General features: G+C 55.4%; 1 protein-coding gene across 1 annotated transcript; it reads right to left on the bottom strand.

Moving 5' to 3' along the window:
- Positions 1-340: 340 nt before the first annotated feature.
- Positions 341-13,735, bottom strand: LOC144952607 (syntaxin-6-like). The gene is given in 9 exon segments (XM_078883096.1): positions 341-924; positions 1,991-2,085; positions 3,535-3,641; positions 4,347-4,454; positions 4,456-4,479; positions 4,978-5,040; positions 5,400-5,494; positions 6,333-6,556; positions 13,374-13,735. Coding segments are annotated over 9 exon segments (1,089 nt in total). The 5' UTR covers positions 13,409-13,735; the 3' UTR covers positions 341-586.
- Positions 13,736-17,296: the final 3,561 nt, after the last annotated feature.

The following is a 17,296-nucleotide window of genomic DNA, read 5'->3' as shown; positions in this document are numbered from 1 at the left end:
AGAAAACTCCCGTCGACAGACAAACCGCGGCACCCACAACCCAACATTCTTTATCCACCGCCGCATCCGAGCTGAGCCGAGGCCGAGTGACGATTCAACGAGACGACGGACCGCGGGCGGTGGAGGTGGTGGGGGGGGGTGGGGGGGCAGGGAGTGGTGGGTAGGTGGTGGGGGGGTGGGGGGGCGTGGGGGGGGGTGGGGGGGGGGCGGTGGGGGGGGGGCGGGGGGTGGGGGGGGCGGGTGGAGGGGGTGGAGGGGGGCGGGGAGTGGTGGGTGGGGGGTGGGGGGGGGTGGGGAGGGCGGGGGGGGGTGGGGGGGCGGGGAGTGGTGGGGGGGGGGTGAGGAGGGTGGGGGGCGTGGGGGGCGTGGGGGGAGTGGTGATCGCGTTTAGTCCGGATTTAGGGAGGGCAGCTACACATGACGGCTGACGACTGTGATGGTGGTGATGGTGGTGCGAGCAAACTGAGTTCAAGGAGGTCAGGATACAGGCGTGGGGGGTGTGAGGGTGTTGTAGTTCTGGGGTGTAGGCTGGGCGCGTGTGTCTGTGTGTGCGTAGCGTAGGGTCGCGGTCCGGCACAGTCGGGGGTCACAGCTGGTGTGCATCTGCCAGTCGTCTCAAGTCAGTCGACCCGCGGCACCAACCTGGGGTCTGTCCCGTGACCTCCTGCCAGCAGCAACAGCGGCGGCGAGAGCCTTCGACACTTCCCGTGTGCACCTGGCCTGGCACAGACCCCTGGGGGTAGCGCCGGCCACGATTCTGGGGGATGACCGTAGCCCCCAGTGTTTGGCGGCCCCCCCCCCCTTCCTCCCCCGCCCCCCCACAACTGCGGTGCAGGATGGCGGCGGTCTCACAGCGTGAAGAACAAGTGAGCACCAGCAGCATCAGGCCGAGCAGCACCAGGATGGCGATCCACTGGCGGCGGTCTGGCAGACACACACGCACACACACGCACATAGTACACAACAACAACAACCGCCATTTGCCACTAAGTGGCGGTGACGTCACCACGACACTTGTGCCAGGCCATGTGCACCTTGAGGCCACGTGAAGTGTCGAACGCCGTTGGCAGGAGGTCACGGGGCAGACCCAGGTGCCACGGGTCGACTGACTGAGATGACCGAGATGACTGGCTGATGCACCACCTGTGCCCCCTACTGTGCCAACTCGCTGTGCTTTAGCCACCCGGCGCTCCGCTCGTTGTTGTGAGCGTCGCTCCTCCCGCCCTCTGTTGTTGTTGGAGGGCAACTGCCTCCAACTGCCCAGTAGTGTCCTTCACGAGCCTCCTCCACAGAGGCCGATCTTGACACCGCTGGTACCAGGTCATAGGCAAGTCCACTCAGCTCCACGTCCTCCTGTACCACATCACTCCATCTCTTCTCTAGCCCGTGCCGCTGCCCCGCTTAGCCCTCTCAATCCGGCCCGAAACAAAAGCTGTTTAGGCATGCGGTGGCTGGGCATGCGGGCTACATGGCCCAGCCAACGTAGCCTTGCCTGCCGGAGGTGCTCACCGATGGGACTTTGTCCAGATCTTTAGAGGATTTGTGAGCTCCTCACACAATCCAGCCTGGTTAAACCCAGGATTGATCGTAGCAGGCCAGCCTAAATGTTTCTAACCGGTGAAGATGTTTCATTAGGGGGTCCACATGTACACACGTACACACACACGCACACACACACAAATGCACACACACGCGGGCACGCACACACGCGGGCACACACACACACGTGGGCACACACACGGGCACACACACACACGGACACACGCGCACACATGCACGCACAAACACGCACCATCACCACCACCGCTATTGTGATCATCATCATCACTGTCATCGCCCACCCGCCATCACTATCATCATACTCACTCACCACTCCACTCACTCACCACTCACTCACCACTCACTCACCACTCACTCACCACTCCACTCCACTCACTCACCACTCACTCACCACTCACTCACCACTCCACTCCCTCACCACTCCACTCACCGCTCGTCATGCGTGACACCTTGGCGAGCTTCTTGAGCACCCCGTCCATGCGCGACTGCGTCACATCGAGCTCCTGGGAGAAGTCACCCAGCATCCTGCAACACAGACAAAGCGCCCCCAGGTAGCCTCTATCAGACTCTTGCGTCAAGTGCCGTTAGTGGTAGCAGCACCTATGAAGGCCCGGCGGGACGGCACGCGAGGGGGGTGGGTGGCCAGCAATCACTCCCGCCCGGCCGCCTTTGTCTCCCTAGCAGGGTACACACACAGATAAAGGTCCCCCAGGTAGCATTTAAAATTCTGTTAGGGCAAGTGCTGCTAAACGAGCGGCACCTATGAAAGCCGGCCCGGCACACGAAGGGGTGGGTGGCCTGTACCACGCCCGACTGCGTCTCTACGTGTGCTCTCTGCTCACTCAGAGGAGGAGTTGGAGGCGCTGCTGCTGAACCTGGAGCTTGCCACTAAGAGGTGGGGCCTTACCATCAGCCCCACCAAAACGAAGCACCTGCCTGGGTATTTTGTGCCACCAAACACTCCACCCCCTCAGCTCCCCAAAACACTCCACCCCCTCAGCTCCCCATTGGTGATGGGGCAGTAGTGGAGAGAGTGGAGAGTTTTCCATACCTGGGCAGTGTGCTCATGACCAGCTCCGGTTTGACAGCAGGGGTCTCACTCCGAATCAGTCGATCGGCAATATCTTTTCATCGGTTGCGTAACGCTGTGTGGAAGCTACCTGGTCTGTCGCTCCACAAAGCTTCAGGTCTTCTCGGCCACGGTCATTCCCTCCCTTCTCTACGCTTGCGAAACGTGGACCCCCCTAATGGAGCATCTTCGCCGGTTGGAAACATTTAAGCTGGCCTGCCTACGATCCATCCTGGGTTTAACCAGGCTGGATCGTGTGAGAGGCTCACAAATCCTTGAAAGATCTGGACAAAGTCCCATCAGTGAGCTCCTCCAGCTGGCAAGGCTGCGTTGGCTGGGTCATGTAGCCCCGCATGCCCAATCACTGCATGCCCAATCACCGCATGCCCAATCACCGCATACCCAATCACCGCATGCCCAATCACCGCATGCCCAGCCACCGCATGCCCAGCCACCGCATGCCCAGCCACCGCATGCCCAGCCACCGCATGCCCAGCCACCGCATGCCCAGCCACCGCATGCCCAGCCACCGCATGCCCAATCACCGCATGCCCAATCACCGCATGCCCAACAGCTTTTGTTAGGCTGGATGGGGGGGGGGGCTAAACGGGCGCGGCACGGGCTAGAGAAGAGACGGAGTGACGTGGTACAGGAGGACGTGGAGCTGAGTGGACTTGCCAATGACTGGTACCAGCGGTGTCAAGATCGGCCTTAGTGGAGGAGGCTCGTGAAGGACGCTACTGGGCAGTTGGAGGCAGTCGCCCTCCAGCAACAACGGAGGGCGGAGGAGCGACGCTCACAACAGCGGGCGTTCGACACTTCACGTGGCCTCAAAGTGCACATGGCCTGGCACGGCCGACATGGCGAGTGGCGAACGGCGGTTGTCGTCTCCCCGTGGGACTCACCGATCCTGGTCATCCAGCTCCGTGCCGATGCGCTCTGACATGTGCTTGAGCACCCCCAGACTGCCCGACACCAGCTCCAGCTGCTCGTCCTGAGACTGCACAATCAACTGCAAAGACAAAGATCCCCCGAGTAGGCTCATCGGACCGTCGGGGCAAGTGTCGTCAGCGACCAGCAGCACCGATGTTTGCACCCCGCACCAGGTACTCATTTGAGGCCGAGTCGACCTAGGGGAGGCCCATGACCAGCTCAGATAATCGTCACTGGTGTTACCACCATCTCACCAACCCACCCACTCATCCAATCACTCCCACACTCACCCACTCACTCATTCACTCACCCACCCACTCATTCACTCACCCACCATCTCACCAACCCCCCCACTCATCCAATCACCCCCACACTCACCTACTCACTCATTCACTCACTGACCAAAAATCTCACTCACTCACTCACCTACTCACTCATTCACTCACCCAACCACCCATTCACCCATAATCTCACTCACTCATTCAACCAACCTTCTCCCAACCACCTCACTCGCCCACCCACCGAACCACCGAACCACTCACTCATCCGCCTACCACCTCACTCACCCACTCACTCGCCCATTCACTCACTCACCCACCCACTCAGCCAGCGACTCACCCACTCAGCCAGCCACTCACCCACTCAGCCAGCCACTCACCCACTCACTCACCCACCCACACACTCGCCCACCCTAGCGAACGAGACTCTTATATCCTGGTCCATTGATCCCTCTCCCCCCCCCCCCCGGGGGCAGCTGGGACACAGGCGAGGGCCTCCTCCCCACCTGCTGCTGGGCATGGGTGTCGGCGATGTATCGCGAGTTCTCCAGATCCATCTCCTGCTCCAGCCGCCCGTACCTCCCCCCGGCGCCTCCACCGCTCCCTCCTACGCCGCGCGGGTCCCCCTCCCAGCAGCGACTGGCAAACGCGCGCACAGCAACGACGACAACGGCCGCAATGACAACAACCGCAACGACAAGAAACTCCGCCGCTCTCGACGCGGTTGACGAGCTTGGCCACCCGAACGTGAAGTTGTCTTCGTTGTTGCTCTGCAGCTACGTCAGCAGCCGTACGTAACAAGAAGAAGAAGAAGCTGCAATGACAACAGCTGCTCCTCCTCGACAAAGACCCACGTGGTACAAGGGAGTGAGATGGAACAGATGGAGATTAGTCCACACACGTGGTAGAAGGGAGAGAGATGGATCAGATGGAGATTAGTCCACCCACGTGGTAGAAGGGAGAAAGATGGATCAGATGGAGATTAGTCCACCCACGTGGTAGAAGGGAGTTCCACATCCCATCTGTGTGTGACCCACCAACCCCCGGGCGGGCGCGTGACCCCCGACTGACCCCCGACTGACCCCCGACTGACCCCCGACTGACCCCCGACTGACCCCCGACTGACCCCCGACTGACCTTGCGGCTCTTCCCCTCCTCGACGGCCCCCGAGCGTGGGCTGGCCATGTCCTCCTTCATCTCCTGCGGACGCAGCGGCAGCCCCCGCAGGGAGGGGGGGAGGGGGGGCGTCACCACGTGGGCCCCACAAAGCCTCGCACGCGGCAAGGTGACACGCATGCATGTGTGTGTGACGTGTGTAACACGTGTGTGACACGTGTGAGTGTGTGTGTGACGCGTGTGTGTGTGTGTACGTGTGTGTAACACGCAGAGGTGGGACAAAGTCATTGTTATGCAAGTCCAAGTCGAGTCGCAAGTCATCAAATTCATGACTCGAGTCTGACTCGAGTCCAAGTCACATGACTCGAGTCCACACCTCTGGTAACACGTGTGTGTGTGTGACGTGTGTAACACGTGTGTGACACGTGTGTGTGTGTGCGTGCCTTGACGCTCTGCCTGGTGCGAGCGATGAACGCTTTGCGATCGCCCAGCTCGGAGGAGTCCATCTTGAACTTGCGAGGGTTGGTCTCCACGATGCGTGGGCGCCGATAGGAAAAACAAACGCAGCTCCACGCAGCGCGGACATCCTCACCACACAGAGAACTCACCACACGGAGACCTCACCACTCGGAACTCACCACACGGAACTCACCACACAGAAAACTCACCACACAGACAACTCACCACACGGAACTCACCACACAGAAAACTCACCACACAGACAACTCACCACAGACAACTCACCACACAGACAACTCACCACTCAGACAACTCACTACACGGAGAACTCACCACACGGAGAACTCACCACACAGACAACTCACCACAGACAACTCACCACACAGACAACTCACCACTCAGACAACTCACCACACGGAAAACTCACCACACAGACAACTCACCACAGACAACTCACCACACAGACAACTCACCACACAGACAACTCACCACACAGAGAACTTACCACTCGGAACTCACCACTCGGAACTCACCACTCAGACAACTCACCACACAGACAACTCACCACACGGAACTCACCACACGGAACTCACCACTCGGAACTCACCACTCGGAACTCACCACTCGGAACTCACCACTCGGAACTCACCACTCGGAACTCACCACACGTAGCCCTCAGTATACGCAGACCTCACAAGGGGTGCGTAGCTCGCACCATCCCCAGCCGCTTTCGTCCCCCTAGTGGCGACGTTGACGCACCGCACCAGATACTCATCTGACACACGTACACACAGACGCATACACGCGTACACGCGTACACACATACACACAGACACGTACACACGTACACACGTACACACGTACACATACACACAGACACGTATACACGTACACACGCGCACGCGCGCCCAGGATATTGACGGTCTCGGCGAGGTCCTCCAGGTCCCACTCGAGGCTGCGCAGGGCGTTGCGCAGCTCGTTGCTCGTCCACTCGAGCTCCTCGCGACCCCCGTGGTGACCCCCGTGGTGACCCCCGTGGTGACCCCCGTGGCCGGAGCCGCCGCCAGAGCCGGCGCCCGGCTCCAGCTCCCCCCAGCGCTGGTGCAGGCCCTGCGCTGAGGCCAGCGCCTTCACCACTTCCCTGTCCACACACGAGCGAGCGCAGCGCGTGTCGTCATGGGTACAGGCAGTGCTCGACTTACAAACGCACGTGCTTACGAACAACACCCGCACTTACGAACAACACCCACGAACACCCACGATTATGAACACCACCTGCACTTACGAACAACACCCACACTTATGAACACCCACAATTACAAACACCCCGCGCTTCCAAACACCCAACATATGAACACTCGCACTTACAAACACCCCACACTTACAAACACCCCGTGCTTACGAACACCCATGCCTACAAACACCTACACTTACGAGCCAGCTTCCATGAAACACGTATATATATAGATATATTTTTTTCACCTCGACTTAAAACGCGAACTCGCACTTGCAAACTGAACCGAGGAACTATTTTGCTCAGCGGAGCCGATCCTCCGCGAGATGTAACGAGTAATAAAACGAATGTTTTTCTCAACTCATGCAAATGTTTTGTTGAACCATGACAATTCATAACACTGGCCGCATGGGCATTTAAATTCCGAACCGTTCCACTTACGCACGGCTCTCAGGAACGGATGATGTGTGTTAGGCGAGGACACTGCCCGTACTGCAAGATCCCCCCATGCTCATTACACACAAAGCGCGTGCCACAAATGAAGCATAATACATTGATGGTCTCGGCGAGGAGCATAAATCATCACGCAAACTCCGGCCATCCTCACAGCCGCGGCTTGTGGCTACCCATCGACTAAAGACGCTCACCGCATCGCACGGTTTTGGTTCCCCTTAGGCTTTAATTCTAGATTTGAAGCTTTCGTGACTGCAAGGATTCATACGCTTAGTTCTTTCGGTAAAGTCACGAAGGTAAAAAATGAAATAGAAATTAATAAAAATAAAATTAAAATCACGACGTTTCGGAGGCAACACAAGTCTCCGTCATCAGGTGGGACCCCTTAGGCTGCCATCTTCAACGCTCTTCCTCTAGACATTATGAATCCAATGGAGCTGTGCACTTTCAAGTCGAGATTGAAAACGCGTTTCTCTAAAACTGCTTTTTGTGTTTAGTTTGCCGTCCTTCCCCGGCACCTCCGATGAACGCGGTTGGCTATGTAGGGTGCGAAAGAAGTTCGACATGAAGACACGCGCACGTGTAACCAGGCGAGATCCCAAGGCGAGGCGCACGGGCGAGGGCAACTTGTGGGGGTGACCCTGGGCATCGGTGGCCGCTGTGCGTGCGACCCCCCCGCCCCCCCCCCCGCCCCATCCATGAAAATCATTCCACGGCGTAATTCTCGGAATTTGGAAGATTTGTGGATCGTGACGGCGGTTTGCGCCCGACGGCCAAACTCCTGCGCGAGATGTACGTTGCGTGGATCTTGTACTCGTCCGCTGCGAGTGAAGCGGACGGTGTGGTGATGACACACCAACTGCTTGCCTCGGTAGCAACGAGCTACCGCCGGACCACGTCACCACCATAAACAAAAACTTCACTTTTTTCCAGGTGTAAGGCCCCCTGAGCTATTAAGAAGCGACCGGGCCTTCACAAATGATAGCTCAACGAAGTGGTTTATCATCACGTGGAAATATCTAGCAGGAGCCAAATATTCTAACCCAGTGTTAGTCATCAATTTTAAGAGAAAGGGCCGCTTTCGCGTGAGGACCGCCACACATTTGAAACGATTAGGGGGATTGACAGCACGACGACGATGACGACGACGACGATGATGATGATGATGGGGTGTATTGTCAGGACCCGCACATCAAGGGGACATTAAAGGCCACCAGGGGCCGCCAGTAGCCAGCGGGCCTTGCAATGAAGAGCACGAGCTCTAAACACGTGACAGCCTAAACACGTGACAGCCTAAACACGTGACAGCCTAAACACGTGACAGCCTAAACACATGACAGCGATTCTCCTCAATGTGGAGGGGAAAACCAGAAGACGGAGACAAATCCACGCGACCACGGAAAGAGAGAGAGAGACACAAACTCCAATTATACAGCAGCAGGCGTCAGGGTCGGGATCGAACCCACGACCTCCCGTACTCCAGGCGAGGTAGTCAACATCTCATAGCCACTGTGGTGATAATGAGAAACACGCAAACTCCAAATATAGAGCAGCAGGCGTCAGGGTCGGGATGGAACCCACGACCTCCTGCACACCAGGCGAGGTGGTCAACATCTCCTAGCCACCCAGCAGGAGGTGGGTGAGGAGAGGGGGGCAGAGATGCAAAGCTGCACACACTCAGAATTCACGCTCGGAGCTTTCAGCAGAGAACAGGCGACGGGCCAGACTATTGTTGAAATTGAATGGAGTACAAACACACAAAGACACGCACACCCACACAGCGAGGACTCACACACAAACACACGGTACAGGAAACAGTGCAAAGGCAATGATCCCCAGTGTAGACACGCAAGCTATTTGGGCGAGTGCTGTTGGCGATCACCCTGTGAAGGCCGGCACAGGCACACGAGGTGGTTGCGTGGCCAGTACCACGCCCGGCCGCCTTTGTCTCCCCAGCACTGATGCATACAGCACGATAGTGAGATGTTGACTACCTTGCCTGATATACAGGAGGTCGTGGGATCGATCCTGACCCTGACGCCTGCTGTATATTTCAAGTTTGCGTCTCTCTCCACATATTCACATGGATTTTTCTCCGGGTCCTCCGGTTTTTCCCTCCATATTTAGAATCAACATCAAGCGTTTAAAGTATTTGGCTGCTAAACATTTCCACGGATAAGCCGCTTCGTTGAGCTATCATTTGTGGGCAGGTTGCTTCGGAAAAAGAGCTGTACAGCTCAGTGGGTCTCACATGGTAAAGTAAAAAATAGTTGTGTAGTTTAGTTCATACACATCCAGTAGGAACAAATACTGGACATACACATGGAGCCCAACAGCTGCCATCTGCCACAGCGCTTGTGCAGGGCTCGGTACATTTTCAAGCTGCTCAAAGTGTGGAAATCTGGCTGCTAGCAGGAGGTCACGGGACAGACCCATGCGGCATGGGTTGACTGACTGAGATGACTGTGCTCCCAATTCTGCCACCTCGCTGCAATTAAGCCGCCCGGCGCTCCGCTCGTTGCTCCGAGTGTCGCTCCTCCGCTTTTGCTGGAGGGCGACTGCCTCCAACTGCCCAGCAGCGTCCTTCATGGACCTCCTTCTCCACAGAGTCCGATCCTGACACCGCTGGTACCGGTCCACGGCAAGTCCACTCAGCTCGACATCCTGTTGCGCTGCATCGCCTGTCCAGCCCGTGTCATGCTCGTTTAGCCCCCTCTATCCGGCCAAACAGAAGCTGCTTGGGCATGCGGTGGCAGGACATGCAGTCAGGTAAAACCCAGCGCAGACCATTGGCAGGCCAGCCTGAATGTTTATAACCGGCGCAGATGTTCCTTTAGAGGGCTCCACGTATCGCAAGCAGACAGAGCATCACTGTGGATGCGAATTCTCGGAGCTTTGTATCGAGCGATAGGCCAGGGAGCTTCCCTACCGTGTTACACGGCTGACAAAGAGATAATGCCGCTCAACTGATGCGGAGTGAAACCTCCGCTGCCAAACCGGAGCTGGTCATGGACACAACTGTCCAGGTATAGAAAACTCTCCAATATGTCCACAATTGCCCCATTACCCATGGGGCGTTGAGAGGGTGGAGTGTTTGATGACAGAAAATTCCCAGGCAAAGTGTTTTCTGTTGGTGGGGTTCATGGTAAGGTCCCTTCTCTTAGTAGCATGCTCCAGGTTCAGCAGAAATCTCCAAATCCTTCTCAGAGTGAGCAAAAATTGCCAGATCATAAGCGTACATAACATGGATGACCAGTAGGAAGCCATCCCTTGAACGAACCCTGCCATATATTAGCCTCCCATTGTATCTGTACCAGATGGAAATTCATCTGCCACTGCCATGGAAAGATTCTCAAACTACGCGGCCAAAAAAAGAGGTGAGTGTAGGAGCCAGAGGACATCCCTGTCGCACCCCAAGGTGAACAGGGAATAGATCCGACTTCCGGCCACGTAGTTTTGCCCGGGCCTGCCCACCATCATGAAGGCCTTCAACGATTGTGAGCAGAGAGTCAGGGACCCCGAAAGCACGAAGAACAACCCTGGCCTAGTGATGGTATCATAGGCCTTGACCACGTCCATAAAGCAGAGATGTAGGTCCTGCTGAAATTCCCTACACACACAGCAATCAACATACATGACACCGCACACGGTACCTATACATACACACAGTGCATACATACGCACTGTACCAAACACAGAGACACATACAAACACGTGCAACACACACGTACACACACATCACACACACTGTACAATAACACACAGTATGTGTACGCATCAGCACACACAACCAACACACACACAGTGCTGACACACACATATCCCCCGTGCAGCCTTCACGGACTGTTCGGGCAAGTGCTGTTAGCGAGGCCGGGACAGTGGTACACGAGGGGGTGGGTGGTAAGTAACCACGCCCGACCACCTTTGTCTCCCTAGTAGCGAAGTTTACACAACATACCGGGCACTCATTTGAGACCGAGTCGACCTAGGGGAGGTTCAGATAATGGTGAATGGTGTTGGCTGTGCGCTAACCACTACACTACCGCTCCCCAAACACGTACGGTGCCCAGAGTACACACACACACGCACCTACAGTCCAACAGAATACAAAACATAAACTTCGCTGTGGAGGTCTCTGTCAGAAGCGACGTGGCCACCACAAGCGATAGAGGCTCAACCAAGAGGCTGATGCCATCATCGTCATCGTCGTCGTCGCCGTGTGGAAATCTATAGCGGCAGCCAAATCCTCGAAACGATTGGTGGCGATGTTGATTCTTAACGTGGAAGTTTAAAACCCGGAGGAGGCCCCAGAGACAAATCCACGCGACCACGGGGAGAGAGAGACGCAAACTCCAAATTGACAGCAGCAGGGGTCAGGGTCGGGATCGAACCCACGACCTCCTGTATACCAGGCGAGGTAGTCAACATCTCATAGCCACCGTGATGATGATGATGATGAGAGACACGCAAACTCCAAATTGACAGCAGCAGGCGTCGTCAGGGTCGGGATTGAACCCACGACCTCCTGTAGACCAGGCGAGGTAGTTAACATCTCATAGCCACCGTGGTACCAAACACACTCAATACAGAGCACATAGACAAATACAGAGGCACACACCCACAAAGACAAACACACACACACACAGTGCTCACACACAGACAACCACAACACATACAGTACACACACAGTACACACACCTCAACACATACAGTACACACACAGTACACACACCTCAACACACAGCGCACAACGACACACACACAGACACACGGGCTCACGTACACACAGACACACAACACCACAGACACATACAGACACACAACACCACAGACACAGGCAGACTCACACACAGACACACAACACCACAGACACATACAGACACACAACACCACAGACACACACACAGACACACACACAGACACAAACACACAGACACAAACACACAGACACACACACACACCACCACAGACACACAGACACACACACAACACCACAGACACACAACACCACAGACACACACAAACACACACACAGACACACACACACACAACGCCACAGACACAAACACCAGACACAGACACACAGACACACAACACACACACAGACACACAACAGACACATACATACAGACACACAACACCACAGACACACAACACCACAGACACACACAGACACACACACACACAGACACACGACACAAACACACACAAACTCACACACAGACACACGACACAGACACAAACACACAGACACACACACAAATACACACAGACACACGACACAAATACACAGACACACAAATACACAGACACACACAGACTCACACACAGACTCACACACAGACATAAATACACAGACACACAAATACACAGACACACAAATACACAGACACACACCGACACAGACACACACTGACTGACACAAACACACGTACAGTGCTCACACACAATGCATACAGTACACAGACAAGCCTACACAGCACATAGACACACAACACCACACACACAAATACACAGACACACACACACAAAGCTACAGCCCCTAACACACACAAATACACACAAAACTACAGCCCTAACACACACAAATACACAGACAGACTTACCACACCATAACACAACACACACTCTACACACGACACACTGTCCACACCACGCACTGTCCACAACACACAATGAACATCGCATAGCCACCGCGTACAGTGCTCACACACAACGCGTACAGTGCACACAAGGCTACAGCCCTAACGCATCACGCACATCACACTCCACCACACCACCACCACCACACCACCACCACACACACATCACCACCACACACACACCAGCACACACCACCACCACCACGCCCATCACACACCACCACCACCACACACCACCACCACCACACACCACCACCACCACACACCACCACCACCACACACCACCACCACACACCACCACCACACACCACCACCACACACCACCACCACCACACACCACCACCACACACCACCACCACACACCACCACCACCACACACCACCACCACCACACACCACCACCACACACACACCACACACCACCACCACACACACACCACACACATCACACACCACACACACACACCACCACACACATCACACACCACCACCACCACACACCACAACACACACACACCACCACCACACACACACAACACACATCAACACACACACACACCACACACCACCACCACACACACACACCACACACACACCACCACCACACACTATCCACACCACATGACTCACGCCTTCACGACGAAGAAGGGGTCTTCGAGAGACATGGCCTCCCAGTCGGGACGGACGAGGAGGAGGTGGAGGAGGAGGTGGTGGAGGAGGAGGTGGAGGAGGAGGAGGTGGAGGAGGAGGTGGAGGAGGAGGAGGTGGTGGAGGTGGAGGGAGGAGATGGAGGAGAGAGGAGGTGGAGGAGGAGAAGGAATGAGGAGGAGGAGGAGGTGGAGGAGGAGGCCCCGGGTGGCTCTGCACTGCTGGGCCGCTGCGCTGGGCTGGGCTGAGATCCCCACGGCGGAGCTCCGCGTCCGGGCTCCCACACGAAAGCACGCAAGGGGCCCGTCTCCTCCGTGCTGGGGATCACTCGGCGTGGAGGTGGGAGGGAGGTGGGGGGGAGGTGGGCGGGGCGTCTCCCTCCGCCTTTGTGCTCCTCCTTTTCCTATTCATCACCATCATCACCATCATCAACCATCATCACCATCATCATCACCACCACCATCATCACCATCATCAACCATCATCACCATCATCATCACCACCACCATCATCACCATCATCAACCATCATCACCATCATCATCACCACCACCATCATCACCATCATCAACCATCATCACCATCATCATCACCACCACCATCATCACCATCATCAACCATCATCACCATCATCATCACCACCACCATCATCACCATCATCAACCATCATCACCATCATCATCACCACCACCATCATCACCATCATCAACCATCATCACCATCATCATCACCACCACCATCATCACCATCATCAACCATCATCACCATCATCATCACCACCACCATCATCACCATCATCAACCATCATCACCATCATCATCACCACCACCATCATCACCATCATCAACCATCATCACCATCATCATCACCACCACCATCATCACCATCATCAACCATCATCACCATCATCATCACCACCACCATCATCACCATCATCAACCATCATCACCATCATCATCACCACCACCATCATCATCACCACCATCATCAACCATCATCACCATCATCACCATCATCACCACCACCATCATCACCACCACCATCATCACCACCACCATCATCACCACCATCATCAACCATCATCACCATCATCACCACCACCATCATCACCACCACCATCATCACCACCACCATCATCACCACCACCATCATCACCACCACCATCATCACCACCACCATCATCACCACCACCACCATCATCACCACCATCATCACCACCACCATCATCACCACCACCATCATCACCACCACCATCATCACCACCACCACCATCATCACCACCATCATCACCACCACCACCATCATCACCACCACCATCATCACCACCATCATCACCACCACCATCATCAACCATCATCACCATCATCACCACCACTATCATCACCACCATCATCATCACCACCACCATCATCACCACCACCATCATCACCACCACCATCATCACCACCACCATCATCACCACCACCATCATCACCACCACCATCATCAACCATCATCACCATCATCATCATCACCACCATCATCACCACCATCATCATCACCACCATCATCATCATCACCACCATCATCATCATCACCACCATCATCACCACCATCATCATCACCACCACCATCATCATCACCACCATCATCAACCATCATCACCATCATCACCACCATCATCATCACCACCACCATCATCACCACCACCATCATCAACCATCATCACCATCATCATCACCACCATCATCACCACCATCATCATCACCACCATCATCATCATCACCACCATCATCATCATCACCACCATCATCACCACCATCATCATCACCACCACCATCATCATCACCACCATCATCAACCATCATCACCATCATCACCACCATCATCATCACCACCACCATCATCACCACCACCATCATCAACCATCATCACCATCATCATCATCACCACCATCATCACCACCATCATCATCACCACCATCATCATCATCATCATCACCACCATCATCAACCATCATCACCATCATCACCACCACCATCATCACCACCATCATCATCATCACCACCATCATCACCACCATCATCATCATCACCACCATCATCATCACCACCATCATCAACCATCATCACCATCATCACCACCACCATCATCACCACCATCATCATCACCACCACCATCATCATCACCACCACCACCATCATCAACCATCATCACCACCATCACCACCACCACCATCGTCATCACCACCACCATCATCAACCATCATCACCATCGTCATCACCACCATCATCAACCATCACCACCATCACCACCACCATCATCACCAGCATCACCACCACCACCATCATCACCACCACCATCACCACCACCATCACCACCATCACCACCATCACCACCACCAGCATCACCACCACCATCATCACCACCATCACCACCACCATCACCACTACCACCATCATCACCACCACCATCATCATCACCACCATCATCATCACCACCACCACCATCATCACCACCACCACCATCATCACCACCACCACCATCATCACCACCACCACCATCATCATCACCACCATCATCACCACCATCATCACCACTGTCATCACCACCACCACCACCATCATCACCACCAGCATCACCACCACCACCAGCATCACCACCACCACCATCATCACCACCACCATTATCATCATCACCACCACCATCATCACCACCACCATCACCATCATTACCACCACCACCACCATCATCACCATCATCATCACGACCATCACCACCACCATCATCTTCAAAGATCCCCCGTATAGCCTTAAGAGACTGTTGGGGCAAGTGCTGTTAGCGAGTAGCACCGATGAAGGCCGGCACGGCACACGAGGGGGTGGGTGGCCAGCACCACGCCCGGCCGCCTTTGTCTCCCCATTGACGATAATTTTTACACACCGCACCAGGTTACTAATTTGAGGCTGAGTCGACCTAGGGGAGGCCCATGACCTGTGGTAGACCACACACAGTGATGGACAACTGTTGCGACCTGGCTTCGTTCTTATCAGCACTCATCAGCACGGTGTTCAGAGTCACCACTGACTCACTCGCTGCTGCAAGCGATGGTCTGGCCCTGGAATGGCGACGTTTCGGGAAACGACCCTCCATCACAGCACGTCGCTAGCACTATAAATAGACTGGTAGGAACCTCCTGGTTACACCAGCCCACAGGAGATTATTGTGTCCATCGTGCAGGGAGGGGCTGGGTGGGAGGGGTGGGGCTGGGTGGGGAGGGTGGGACTGGGTGGTGGGTGGGAGGGGTGGGGCTGGGGGGGTGGGGAGGGGCTGGGTAGGACGGGGCTGGGTGGGGAGGGGCTGGATGGAAGGGGGGGGGGCTGGGTGGAAGGGTGGGGCTGGGTGGGGAGGGGCTGGGTGGGGAGGGTGGGGAGGGGCTGGGTGGGGAGGGGCTGGTCACCCCGTGGTGCCCTTATAAAACTCAACGTTTCACCTACTCACGCCGGCTTGTGCCCGCCCTCACAGTCGGGCATATTTGCGGAATACACCACGCCCTGGCCGTTGACCCTGCAGGCCATTGACCGAGCAACCCACCAACGTTCCTACCAGCAGCTCCCTCCGCAGGAGCGTGTTAGACGCGTGTGTGTGTCAGGGCCCCCACACACGCGCGGTGCTGCCCAGCAGCAGAGAAGCTCTGCGTTGTCCACATCGTGACAGCCGCAACAGTTCATTGAGCAAATCGTGACAAGAACCGGAATCATCTAATATTATTTTATGTTTTATTTTTATTATTTTATTACTTCCCTTCTACGTGACTTTACCGAAAGAACCAAGAAGATGAATCCCTGCAGTCACGAAAGAAGCTTTACATCGAAAAGAACCGGAATGCTGAGCTCGAAGCGGTATCTCTGGTGGTAAGAACAGATT

This window comes from Lampetra fluviatilis, chromosome 68, assembly GCF_964198595.1.
Source record: "Lampetra fluviatilis chromosome 68, kcLamFluv1.1, whole genome shotgun sequence".
NCBI lineage: Eukaryota > Metazoa > Chordata > Hyperoartia > Petromyzontiformes > Petromyzontidae > Lampetra > Lampetra fluviatilis.
This window is presented reverse-complemented; position numbering and strand designations above follow the sequence as displayed.